The 14,231-nt window shown below is 39.8% G+C and overlaps 1 protein-coding gene across 4 annotated transcripts in view; it reads right to left on the reverse strand.

The window, feature by feature from the left end:
• LOC106942513 (actin filament-associated protein 1-like) overlaps positions 1–14,223 on the reverse strand; it is a 23,204-nt gene extending 8,981 nt beyond the window's left edge. The window contains exons 1-3 of one of the 4 annotated variants that reach the window (XM_015025819.1): positions 13,983–14,223; positions 13,252–13,380; positions 13,029–13,111 (exon numbers count right to left, since the gene is read on the reverse strand). In XM_015025819.1, the coding sequence (XP_014881305.1) occupies positions 13,029–13,111; positions 13,252–13,378 (210 nt within the window). In that variant the 5' untranslated portion in view covers positions 13,379–13,380; positions 13,983–14,223. Of the gene's footprint in view, positions 1–13,028; positions 13,112–13,251 lie in introns of all 4 variants that reach the window. The other 3 variants (XM_015025816.1, XM_015025818.1, XM_015025815.1) reach the window with 3 other exon arrangements.
• Between the last annotated feature and the right edge of the window lie 8 nt (positions 14,224–14,231).

A 14,231-nucleotide genomic window follows, 5' to 3' on the forward strand; every position in this document is an offset into this window, starting at 1 on the left:
GAGAAACAAGCTCCGGGCTCCCGTTAGTCGTTATCGTGAGTTAAAATTTTCATGAAAGTAAAATGTTTGTTTTTGTGATGCATTTGTATCTTATTTTGAAGGTGTAAACCATAGTGACCAGAGTCAGAGAGCGTTAGGGCAGTGGTCAAGATTAGAGGAGTACAGCTTGTGAGTCTTAAGTCTGGTTCACACGGCACAATTTAAGATTGTTGGCAGATTTTCCAAACCTCTGTGACCACACAGGAGCCAATAAAAGTACAGCAGGTTCAATCGGTTCGTGTGTCCATCCACACGGCAGGAGTCACACACGAACTGATTTCACTTACAAACATCCCGATTCCAGAACAAAATCCCGTAAAACCCCAACATACCATACGTGAATTTAGAATAAACCAACACAGACGACGATGTAGAAACAGTGATAGTTTGTGGACTCCTGTCCACAAACTTAACTTGCGTCACCGTCAAATCCTGACTGAATGAATAATCATGTCAGGTTAATGATAGCTGAAAAGTTACCAGGTTTATCAACTGTGGTACCAGTTTCACTCCAGTTCATGTCATTGCCATTTCTGTTGATATTCCTTGTACAAAATGCTGAATAAACATTCATGCTGTTTTCACATATAATCTCTGAAGTTCACTGGACTCTCAGTTGCGCCATGTCAGCTGTTTGACATTCCCCTCCTTGCTTCTGTTACCACACTTTCTGATTGGATACCTGTCACATTCAACAGACTGCATTCTGGCTTCCAGTTAAGGAAAACCCCACAGGCTGGGGCAAGACAATCCAACATGTTGAATATGCCCGATTTTAGATCGGATCGATCCGACGTTCTATTAAAGTCAGATTTTTTCTTTTTCAGTCGCCTTTAAATCCATCCGGTACTGTAGCACTCACAGTGATGTTGATGGGGAGCTTTTGAGCAGACTCCACTGGTGAACATTCCACAGGTCCTCCAATGGTCCAATTATGTCATCATAACCTCCCAGAGAACTCTGCTCACTTTTATTTACATCTTATTCCTTGCGTCACTCTCCAGTCAACTATCAATAGAGTTAAGAATATTTTATTAACTAACCTCTAGGGTTAGACGCTTACATGAAATACAACTGGAAAAATTTTACTTTTCTGCAGAGAAAATAGCTACCAAATCTGTCATATGAGTATTTGTTTTTTCAGCATGCTAAGCCAGATTTAGTTTTTTTGCCAGTAAACCCCAGTCCCTCCCTTAATATTCCGCTCCCTCCTCTCATTGTTGGACCAGACCTCTAGCAAAAACCTTATCGAGTATCCTTTGAGGGAAACGGCGATTTACTGAACTCACTTCTTGACAAGGATAAATATCCTTGCCAATACATAAATACATTGCTGCCAGAGTTCTCCTCCCTGCCTGAAAGAGGAGAAAAATATTTCCCTGGAAAGGAAGACTGAAGGATAGAAAGGAATAGAACTGAAAGGAACAAAATAACTCAGCCTGAAGGGTCAAACAGGAAGCCATAATGCCTGCTTAAAGAAAATGGAACTCCTTTACATTGGTTGAAATGCTCTGTTGAACAAAGACAGCTGCTGTTCCATATCTTACTAAATAGAGACTTTTTCTTTTTAAATCATAAATATTAATTTTCAAAAACTAAGTGTTTAGGTAAGCATTTTTCATGCTTGCAACAGAATGCATTACATTTTACTCCAGAGAAAATGACTCTACTGCTTTGCTATGCAGTGACTAAGCTCAGAGAGACATTGTTTTTTTCTTGTTTTCATTCTCCAACAAAGTACCACAGCCTTACAGCAGTTATTATGTGCAGATGATATGCTCTCAAACTAACCAGAGCTGCACACTCTCCCTGTGTTGAACAGAAATCACATGCTCCTTCTCAGCCAATGCAACGTAAAAATAAACTAAACCTGACATTGAAATTCAAATTCAAAAATACGTAATTCATCCGAAATGGAAATTAAATGTTGTAGGTCATATTCATATTAATTCAAATTCTTTAAAGAGTTATTGTAAATAGTGATGACTGTTGGAAGGAAAGATATCTTGAAGAGGTCTGTTTTACAGTTAATTTGAAGAAGCCCATCATGATTTGCGGTTAGAAAATGGTGAGCACGGTAGCAAAGGACCCAAGTTATGGTGAAAATGGATGATTTAATCAAAGCTCTCGCAGGTAAACAGAAGTCCAGGCAGCACTGGACAATGACAATAGACGGGTGACAGTATAGACAGGGACCCAATGAGGAAACACAGACACAGGTGGGATTAAATACACAAGGGAGTAATCAAGGAAACAGGAGACAGCTGGGATCAATCAAGGGTAGACAAGAAGGCACATGAACTAAATTGACTAGAAAACAAAAACAGAAACCTAAATCCTTAAAGTACCCCGCCCCTCAAGGGCAACTACTAGATGCCAGGTGGCTGCATGGACCCATGAAGAGGCATAGGCAGGCGGCCGGATGACTGCACGGAGACACAAAGAGGCGGAGGCGGGCGGTCCCGAGACCAGCTGGGGCCACGGGGAAGACCAGAAACGGGTAAGCCTGCTGGCGGCTCGGGCTGCTAGGGAAAGCTTGGCTCGGTGAGCTCAGGCTGAGCGCTGAGAGACTCGCTGGAGGGTTCGGACTGAGAACAGGGACTCTCTGAAGGTGCACTGGGGAACATCAAGGACACTGAGTTCACAATTAAATGACCCACTTATTGGAGTCACATGCCCGCTTACTGCGGCTGGAGGCAAGAAGACTGAGGCGGCTGGTGACTGGAGACCAAGATGGGGCTCAGATGGACGAAGGCCAGTGGGGATTTAGAAGCCCGGGAAACTGCTAAAGGCTCTGGAGATGACTGGGCAGTCTGGAGTCTGGGAACCGACCACGCCTTCAGCCGTGCTACTCGTCGACCAGGAGACAGTCGTGCTGCTTGAAAACCCAAGACTAGGGGTACTGTGGCTGGCGGAATGGCTGGGGATGGTACCGGAAATGAAGGGGTAATTGGAGCTGTGGAGGCAGAGCGAAAGATACTGATATCAGACTTGGGTGGAAGTGCTTCGCCGACCATGACAGCTAAAGCTGCCTGGTGATGCCACTCTGCTTCTTCCCACAACTCAGTCATGTCCATGCCGGGGAGATGAGGCATCCAGTACTGCAGAGCCAAAACGCAGTTTGTGGCTACCCCACACCCGTCGGGAAATGGAGCAGGGTTTCGCTACTGTATCCATAAACCCCTTTACAATTTGGTGAAGGCTTTCAAAGTCTGCTGGGTCCATGTTGAGATGTTATTTCTTCTTATTTTTTTGCTAACCTCACCTCAATTTTAGGTCGGTCTTTTTGTTATGATTTGTGGTTAGAAAATGCTGAGGATGGAAGCAGAGGACCCAGGTTATGGTGAAAAAATTGATGATTTAATCAAAGCTCTCACAGGTAAACAGAAGTCCAGGCAGAAGTGAACACAGAGGCAAGGAACTCAACACAGGTAGCACTGGCAAAGACAATGACAATTACGGTTGCCACCCATCCCTTAAAATACGGAATCATCCCGTATTTGGGTGTTAATGTTGTGTCCCGTATTGAACTGATCCATATCTCTATAAATGTCTGATAGACATGCCTATCACACATCAAAACTAATTGTAACAATAATGACCAAAATAAAACACAGGATATATTAAGGTAGCTAAATTGTCGCGGCGGGATGTAAATAGGACCCCCAAGAAAGCTACAGACTGACGCTGTTGTGGTTGCCTAGAGACGGTCACTACGCAGCCGTGGTGAGCTGCTATCAACCCATGTCTTTTTAAAACGTCCTCGACCCGGTACTCCACCATCCTTAGGAGCAAGACCTCTCAAAGATACAGACATGAGAGGGAAGACTCAAATCCCAGGCTGAACATGTTAGTGAAGTTGAATACAGTCCATTAAAACAAATGTGTTCATCCTCGCACGGTGAGCAGTGCTGCATTGATATCAGACAGAATGGATCAGGAGAGGAACTGCAGACCTCCTCAAGCATCTCCTGAGGCTGATATGGTACAGAACATTTTTTTTATTGATTAAGTTTCTTATTGTGGTTTTAGTAGACTGCTATGGTTTGATTATTAGATAATCAATTATTTGCTTATTTAATGTATAGTCGTATCAGCCAAAATAATACAAATGACCATTTAAAGAACAAATTATATTAAGAGATTAACAGTGAATACATAAATATTTCCTACTTTAAAAAGATTTGTTAGGGCTTTCTGTTTGTTTTATTAAGAAATGTTGACATATTAATTCAGTGTTCAGTGGTCATTTAATGTATTATTAATGTCAGACACAGACCTTCTGCCCAGGGGCGGTTCTAAATGGGGGCCAACAGGGGTACAGAAGAAATTAATCTTTTGTTAATATTCAGAGGTGGATTTTTTTAACCTTGACAATTTTACTTTAACAATGGATTTAAAATCATAGTGCTGCACTTTTAGCTGCTGTATCAAAATAGGATCACACTTTCCATCTGCCAGGGATCTGCAACTTGGATCTCTGGAGACACAAGTGGCTCTTTGGCTCACTTGATATATCAAATGATGAAATATTGCTCTGTTTTTTTTTGTTTGTTTGTTTCATTCTTTTTTAATTGTCCCCATGAAAAAACACTGACAACACTGGCCCCCGTGGTAAATTTGATCTAGAACCAGCCTCCAAATCTGACTCATTTGTATAAATATTTTAGTAATACTCTATACAGTACCAGAATTTTCACATAAATTTTATACTTTTGGATCCCTGCCTGAGGACAATTAGGGTTGCCACCTGTCGCTTAAAATTTTGATTATTAAATTAGGTGTTATGACCAGTTACTCATTAGTTGAGCAGTTTACCAAATACATTTTACACTTGCTTAATTAAACATGTTTATGGTGTGCTACTATGATTGGAGTACAATTTTGGAGTACTCAATGCATAAGCAGTTGCTCTATGGATCACATTTTAAAAACAGAAAACACTGCCATAAAATATTGTCTATCACTGCAGAGGCCGTCCCACCCCTTGAGAGTAGGGCGACATACCGTGGTGGGCGTCCCTTATTTTAATTTCTGAAAGGTGGCAACCCTAATGACAATAGACAGGTGACAGTATAGACAAGGATGCAATGAGCAAACACAGACACAGGAGGGATTACATACACAAGGAAGTAATCAAGGAAACAGGAGACAGCTGGGACCATCCAAGGGTAGACAAGACGACACAGGAACTAAATTGACTAGAAAACAAACACAGAAACCTAAATCTTTACAACGCCTCTGTCTGCAGACACTCTGTTTTTCCAAGGCAATCTCCTTAAGAAGATGGTCAGGGTTGTCTGCAATTTTATTGATTTTTATAAAGAATCTCTCTCGTCATCATCATCACCTCCAGAAGTTCCACAGTCGTCCCCAGAACAGAATCGGCCTTCTTTATCAGGCTGTTGAGCCTTTTTCAGTCCCTGGTTCTGATGCTGCTGCCCCAACAGATAGCTGTTTAAAACTTTTTAAGGCCAATTTGGATAATGACTTTTATGACTATAAAAGTCCTGTACTAGATGGAGGCCACCAACATGCCAATATCTTGCATGTAGGTCAGAGATGGTGGAGATAAAAGCGTTTTTCACCAACTTAATGTCAACTAAACCATACGTTACACTTTAAAAACAGGCATAAACAATGTAAATACATAGAGAACTATAATTTCAAAAAGGCTTACTCTTCAGAATACTGATGGGTGAGAGGGTTATTTGTCTCAGAAAGGCGAGAGATCCTTAACCCTAAATGAGACCCAATCTTGTTTAGAGACTGCCATCCAGATTAGTGTGTACACTACATTAATTACAAATATTTATTAATTAAACTATTCAAGTCGTTTGCAAAAGCAAACGGCTGAAACTGATGATTCTAAGGAGTGTTGGCAAATATTAGAGAATGTAAATTGTGGAGCTGAGAGCAGAATTGTAATTGATTTACAGTCAGTAATTAGGGTCTTCAAGGGTTTAAACACACATAAAGTAACTGGCCCAGACAATATGTCTGCTTTCCTTCTCAAGAACTTTGCAGAGGAACTTTCTCCAATTTGGCTTAAACTTTTTCAGATCTCTACAGACACTCATTTGGTTCCAGATATTTGGAAGAAATCAGTTGTCATTCCAGTTCCAAAAATTGCATGTCCTCAAACTGAAAACAACTATCACCCAGTAGCGCTCACTTCTATTGTAATTAAATCATTTGAGAAACTCATGTTGGAGCTACTACAAGTGGAAGTGCAGCCATTTCTAGATCCCCTTCAATTTGCTTACGCCAGTAGACGAAGTACCAGTGATGCTATTATGACACTGTCACACCTCGAGGCTCGCACTAAAGCATCTGGAGAACTCTGCAACATAAGCCAGACTTCTTTTTGTCGATTTTAGTTCAGCTTTTAATTCTATCCATGTAAATATTGTTCTCAGGAAATTGGTACAGTTGAAGGTTAACCTTTCTTTAACTAAGTAGTATTCTTTTTTATCAAAAAAAAAAAATCAACAAGTAAAATACAATTCAGTTCTCTCTGATTCTATGTTAATAGCACAGGGGCCCTCCACGGTTGTGTCAGTTTGCCTTACTTTTTTATTTTGTACACAAATGAACGTATAAGTTCTCAACCCAATCAGTACATAATAAAATTTTCAGATGATACAGCTATTCTGAGTCTCTTAACAGACAATCCCGACAGTCATAAAGCTGTTGTAGATAAGTTTGTTTTATGGTGCGACTCTCATAAGCTATAGATAAAATGTTGAGTTATTTCTGGATCCTAAATTGATTGATTTAGGAGTCCTATAGCCATGCATGGCTGCTCGATCAAATAGGTTCCATCTTTTAAATATTTAGGTGTGTTCATAGATGGCGATCTAAGTTGGTGCACACATGTGACAAATGTATGTGCAAAGGTTCAACAGCATCTCTATTTTCTTAGATGTCTTTGATTGTGTGGTGTTTCTAAAATGATAATGCTGATCTTTTATAGGGCAACTGTCAAGTCTATTTAGATATGGCATCACTGGATGGTTTGGGAATCTCACTGTTAAATTAAAAACTCAAATTCAAAGTCTGGTGAAGATGGCAAGCAAGATTATCAACACTCCGGATCCATCTTCTCCACAACTTCTGCTGGAGCAGGCTACCATCAGGTGAACTCAGAACATCCTGTCTGATGGGTCACATGTGCTCGCATCAGAATATGTTCTTATGAACTCTGGAAGAAGGTTCAGGGTCCCTCTTTGCAAATACAATCATCTGAAACATTCATTTGTACCTCTCTCTATTAACTTGATAAATGGCAGACTAGTGGGGCCTGGACAGAGCAACAGGAGGTCCAGACAATGACCAAGGGTAGCATGTAGAGGATGTATTGGAGATGTACTGCTGATCTGACATTTGTGGTTATATGTATTTTTTTTTACTTAGTTTTTTTATTTATTCATGGTTACTGTCCTTTTGGATGAGCTTTTTATTGTTGTACTGCAGTTTTTTGCCCCTGCTTCCAGGATAAAATTCTCCTATGGGAGACTAATAAATTATCTATCTATCTATCTATCTATACATCCAAAAGCTTTTTCTGTTCCAAGTGCAGCAAAGAAAATGAACGTGATTAAAGTTGATATTTACATGAAGCAACACCTACAAAGCTAGGCAAGGTCTGTTTAGGCAAAGACGAGGAAAAAGAGGGGAGGGTGCAAAGGGTGGATGAGGTGGGGGAGGTTCGCTGTACTCTCCAACATCAACACAGATGGAAATCATTTGTGTTTCTACAAGCATGAGGACTTGTACACATTCTGTTTGAGCAGGCATGCTGCAGAGCATTGATTGCCCCGTAGGACCCAACTGATGGTGTGACTAGACACTGGCTAGAAGCAACTAAGCTAAAACAATCAACAATCAACAATGAGCTAAAACAATCAACATAACTACTTAAATGTATTGGTCAGCATCTTTTTTTAAGGCCTCTACGCTTTTTTGGAGAGAAGAATTTAAAAATAATGTCGGGACCGTGGGTTGTTTTGGGGTTTTGATTTATTGGTTTCTAGTTTCATTATTATTTTGTGTTCCTGATTTAATCAAATCACTTTGATTAAATCAGCCTTGTTTCCGTTTTTCCTTAGTTCAGTTCTTAATGATTCTACTTTAATGATGTTCATTCTTATCTGTGTCTAGTCATTCTTCGTTACTTACAGATTAGTTTTCTTGGTTCCCCTGTTGTGTACACCCTGTGCCATTTTCTCTCTTTATCTCCTTACACCCACAACCCATTAGCTAATCAGTCCAGGTATATTGTTCCAGCATTCATTCTCTCAGTATTTAAACTAGGAGTTCACCGACTGCAGTTTTCTGGCTGATTGCCAATTACCGATCTTTAATAAGAGTGATCCGATTATTTCGATTTTGTCTGACACCAATCTTTTTTGCCTGAAATGTCGGTAAATGTAGAATGAAAGTTGCTGAGTTAGCAATAATGGGGTTAACTACTGTTAACTGAAAATGTGCAGATATTAGCCAGTGGGCCAGTCTGTCAGCCAAACCTCTTTTACAAGATAGCAGAAGAGGACAATGGCTGATTTCTAGACTTTTGCTGGTGTAGACAAGATTGGGGGATGAGCTCGGCTTTACATGCAAGTATCGGGTGATTATTAAAATCAAGGAAATTGGAGTGGCGAAATTGGCTGGTCGATGAATCGGTGCACCCCTAATTTAAACCCCTCTGCTGCCCTCACTCCTTGCTGGTTAATCCCATTATTTCCCTGTTAAGTCACATTTTTTGTCTGTGTGGCCCTGCTGTCTTTTTACCCTGGATTCTTGTTTTGTTCAGCTCTGGCTCCCTGTGTTCCCTGAGTTTTTTGTAAGTTTGTTTTTTTATAATTTTTGTCATTAATTACTAAAATCTACTCGATGTCTCAGCCTATCAGAGTAAATAGGGTGAATATCCATTCCAGGCTTTTACCCTGCCAATGACTGAAGCATGATTTGTCCAGTTGTGGACACGTAGCATGCAAAAAGCTTAATAACACTTTCTATAACCTGGGATGGGAGGAGACAGAAGGGCTGTTCTATCTCTGCCAGGGCAGCTTATGCAAGACTGTGTGTGGAAACATGAGGGTGGCTCATTTCAAAGCAGAAGACTGAACTGGCAGGGAGAGGATTTCCATTCAACAGTATTTAGGGGAACTATTTTTCCATGAACTTATTCTTGTGCACTCTGCACATGTGTGAAATTACCTTAAACACACAGTGACAGACAGGGAAATTTTGGGGTATTCCACTTCCAGACTTTAGTCTAACACCAAATTAATGTTAGATGTTTATTCACCACAATCAGTATGTTAAAGGAACAAATATCATAGATGGCTTAATATGTGGTTTCTTTGTCTTTCCTTTTTTACATTTGAAAAGAAAATCACAACCAGATCAGATTTGCTTCAGTTGCTCCTGGACAGAATAATACCTTCACATCCGGACATACAGTCACCAGAGGAGACTGAACTCTGTTTCTAATTACAATCTGCCATATATGTCTGTCAGTCAGCATACAGTCATGTATGCTCCTTATGTTGTCACTCACTGCCATGATTATGCATAAATTGATGTCAGACAGGAAAACATGCCAAAGGATTTACACAGGAATATGAAAGACAGCACACATGGCTCCAAGGCATAGCAGCATAGTTAAATCTGTCACCATGCTCATGAAGTATCAACAGAACAGTTCATATGAGGATTTGAGGTAGATGGAGTACTAACTGCTATCCCAGGAAAGTGAAACAAGCTATCAAATCAAAGCTGAGATTTATGGTTTTCTGTATCAAATTCAATGTTTTCACAAATAGTATCTCAGTTAACTTTCTCCAAGAATCTCGATTTTCTTGTATGATAAGATGGATCCTTGTGTTTCTTTGAAACTGCAAGCACCTAGAAAAGGCAAAAACTATTTCCAGCAGAAAGTTTTCATTTCTAGAGATTTTTCTGGACCAGTAAAGCTGGTCCATTATAGAAACAACCTTTAAATATGTTTAAGCTTGACAAGTAGTTATATTCATCAATCAAGCACAACATTATGACCACCTGCGTAATAGTGTGTTGTTCCTATTTTGCTGTCAAAACAGTGATGATTATTCGAGGCATGGACTCTTAACAGAATCTATTGGCACTACCACATAAATTAACATCTACCATCTGCTCTTGGGGGCTCAACCAATCCGTAAAAGAAAATGAATAGCGCTGCTGGATAGGCTGCATCTCAAACTCCAGCAAATAGCTTGCCAAATAGCATTGAGTCTACGTATTTCAGCTTTGCAAGCTGCATGTTCTGAAATCCCTTACAAGAAAAAAAGATTTGTGAATAGATTAAATTTCTATGAATAATTTCCACAGAAAAATGTGAATAAGTGACTGCATAACTGATCCACAAATAGGTGTAGTTCATGAGAAGACATAAATATGGTCTTAAAACAAGGTAACTACTTCAAAGTCACTCACCAATTTGAACTAAGCGATAAACTAGACTGGACAGCTCATCAAGCTGATACAAGTGAATAAAAATGATTAGAAATGTAATTGAAAGATTTAAAGATGCCCGCTAAAAGAAGCATGTAAAAAGCAAATGATATACCCGGTGTTCTGTTTATCTATGCTACCAGTAAATCCACCCTACCTTGTGGTAATGCACACATCGGTGCTACGTCACATACTGCTTACTCAGCAGATTTCTTATAAATATGTCCTACATGTGGAAGTTTAATTTCATGTGTTTTATTTCATTGCAGATTACACTAAGCTTTATTTCATTTATTTTATACCTGGCTTTCATTAAGCTGCTGTATTACTTCATGTTTTTAGTTTACATGACAGGCAGCTTGTAAATAGTATGTGAGATTGAAGCTGTGTAGTGGTGTAATGTTAGTGTATATTAATCATATCCTATCATTTCAGGTACACAGTGACCTGCACAGTTCAGTGGACACATTGTGGCTGCGCTGCAATTAATAAAGTCTGTCATACAACATGTTTTGCGGTGATCTGTATTTGTCTGTGTTTAATTTAATTCCAATAAAAACATGTTTCCCCTGTCTGATATCATTTTATTCTTACAAACACCTTTGTATTTAAAATATTTTTTTAAAAGGTAAGATATTCTAATAAAAGGATTAGTGCATACATCTAAAGCTTTTCATTTTAAACGGGTAGGATATTCAGATGAAGGAAGTGATCTTGTGGTTTCATCATGTACATAAATTGTTCCAATACTAAGCTAAGCATAACTCCTAAGTTTCCACTTCAGTCCCGTCACTCAAATAATGTTAGTCAATATATTTAACATATAGTTTTCTATTTGTAAACATCATGGTAGAAGTTTTGGATGCTTAGCACTGATAGACTTAGCTACTTATCCGTGCTGTGGTAGGAAAATCTGATGAGGTAGCACTGATAGTCAGAACACTGGAACTGACCCTTAAGGAACTCACAGGTTAGGACAGTTAGTTCTGTTTGATTTACAACAACAATGATTATTTTTTTAATGAATAGTAGCTACTTTGCTATATATCATAATATCTATGCATCCCATATATTACTACAAGTTTACAAAACTGAGCTGTTTGGTTTTGCCCAAACAGCTTTCTCTCCATCCATGAAGAAAAAAACAAACAAATTCTGCCACTTCACTGTCAACATACAGAGATGTTCACAAGTATCTAGAAATCTAAAATAAACCTGTGCTTGTGTGTTCTGGCAGTTTGGAAAGCCTCATTAACGTTTGTTCAACTTAATTCAGAGCAACAAAAACTAACTTTCATGGTTTTAGTGTTGCCAGTTACCCTGGCAACACTAAAACCATGAAAGTTAGTTTTCACTAAACAAAATGGCAGAGTTTACTGGTCAACCAGTTTACTGGAAATGCATCCAGTAAGTCATTCTAACAAAGCACATACTGGAAATGAAAAACAAAGCAAAAGCTACATGTGAAATTTAGGCCCTGTTCACACAGAGAAAAACATAATAAATTTTTGTAAACTATTGAGAAAAAATGTACATCCACACAACACAACACAGCACTGTAGGAATTACTGTAGAAGATAAGCTGGGCCAATCTATGGTGCTGTAACATGACCAGAAAATGAGGCAAAAAAAAAAAAAAACACCAACAAGCGACACCATGTTTGCCATTTGTGATAGTGAGGAGCATGCAGGACAGAGAGAAAAAGATGCAGCATGAAACCAGCATTTGCAATTTATCCACCATGGGACCTAGTTTCAACAATAATTGTTTCAGGTTTTCCAAAGCATCGGATTGATGCGTAATTGACAAGAAATCTTCGCAGATACACTTATAATTGTTTCTGTGTGGATGGGATCTTAGGCTGTGTTCACACTGCAGCCTGAAGTGACCCAATTCTGATTGTGTTTGACGTAATGCGACCTGTATCTGATCCTTTTGACAGTCTGAACAGCACAGCTCGGACTCTTTTCGAATGTGGCCCAGGCCACTCGGGTATCCGATATGTATCCGATTCAAATGTAACCTAACGTCCAGGTTGCATTCGTCTGACCTGAATGTCATAGATATTCAACAAATGTCCCTATTCTGCGCCCTGATAGGCCCAAACAGGAATAAAAACAACAATCATGACGGACCATAATGAGGATTAAGTTGCTATTATGCTGCTCCGGTCGGACAACATCTTCAAAATCGTAAGCTAAGCTCCACCGTTAGCAACCATGTTTACTTCCGCAAACACTGGGCACTTTTTTTTTTTGTGGCGGTTGACAGAACACTGAAAACGCTGATGTTATTGCGCCCTCTACTGCACAAGTGGGACACTTTCAGGTTGTTTGCCCGTTCACACTGGAAAACACATACAGGGGTGGCATATATTTGGAAGTATGAACGGCCCTGGCAAAAAAAAATCTGATTTGACAAACAATCGGAAATAAGTCACTTCAGGCTGCAGTGTGAATGCAGTGTCAAACCTGAAGGATGTGAAACTTACCAGCCATGGCTGAGGAATCTCTGGCAGGGGCATCTGAGGTGGGGCTGGCAAACCACTGTGGATCTCAGATTTAAATGAAGGTTCTGCAAAAATCAAAGAGCTCACATTAGCACTAGTAATGACAGGAATAACAGGGACAACTGTAAAATGATCAACTCCAACTGGGTAAGGAGAATCTTCCCACGTGAAAAGTTTGAGATAAGATGAAGACTCTTCATTTCACCTTTGTCTGAAAGCACACGGTGCAGGATGTTGGAGAGGTGGACCTTCTTCTCTCGGACTCCAGCACTCAGATATTCTCTGTCCAGCAGGTCCAGGAACAGGCGAAGCTCGGTCACTAGCTCCTCCATTGCTACAAGACAAACACAACATGAGGTTTCTTTTAAAATTACTCATTTTGCATCATACACAACATTAAAGACAAAGCAGTTGAAAAGAAAAAATGAATAAAATCTTTCTGTGACACTACAGGCTGATGGTTTCACCAAAACCAAGTGGTACATTTTCAGACCATACATTTTGGTGGGTTTGTTGTAGCATTCTAAAAACCTCTTATCAAATCTTCCAGGGTTATCTTGTAATTAGCTCCATTTCCCTCAAATCTGACAAGCTTCTCTGTCCCTTCAGAAGAAAAATGTCGCACAACATAATGCAGCCTGTACCATGTATCCCATTGTGGCAAATTTCAACCAGGACTTTAAGTCCTTTTGAACTGCAAACCATTAGCACTTCTTACATTAACCCGGTTCCATCCCACTTCCAAGAACCCTGAAAGCCACGGTTCCAATCGGGCCGGCCAGACAGGGTTGGTTTGAAGTCAGCAATGTATTGACTAATTGGCTAAAGGGGGGCAGGACAGAGATGAGTCGTTTTCCAGATCTTCTCAGTCAGAAGAGCGCAAGGAAAGTGAGAGAGGGAAGACATGCAGCAAAGATCATCAGGCTGGAATTGAACCTGTGACGGCCGCGTCGAGGACTAAAGTCTCCTCATGTGGGTTGTCCTCTACCCTTACACCACCGCAGCTTCTGTGTCCCTGGTGAGGTTTCTGTCAAGATGTCAGATGTAGCATATGAACACAGCACTGAACTTAATTGTTTCAAATACACTTTTGAGAGAACACTTTAAGAAGTATACTCTAAGAATACTCTTTTTAGAGAATACTCTAAATATTTGTTGAGAGAACACTCTAAAATGGTGTATTTA

Source organism: Poecilia latipinna, unplaced genomic scaffold (assembly GCF_001443285.1).
Source record: "Poecilia latipinna isolate Pla-1442-1.1 unplaced genomic scaffold, P_latipinna-1.0 Scaffold4333, whole genome shotgun sequence".
In the NCBI taxonomy this organism is placed as follows: Eukaryota; Metazoa; Chordata; class Actinopteri; order Cyprinodontiformes; family Poeciliidae; genus Poecilia; species Poecilia latipinna.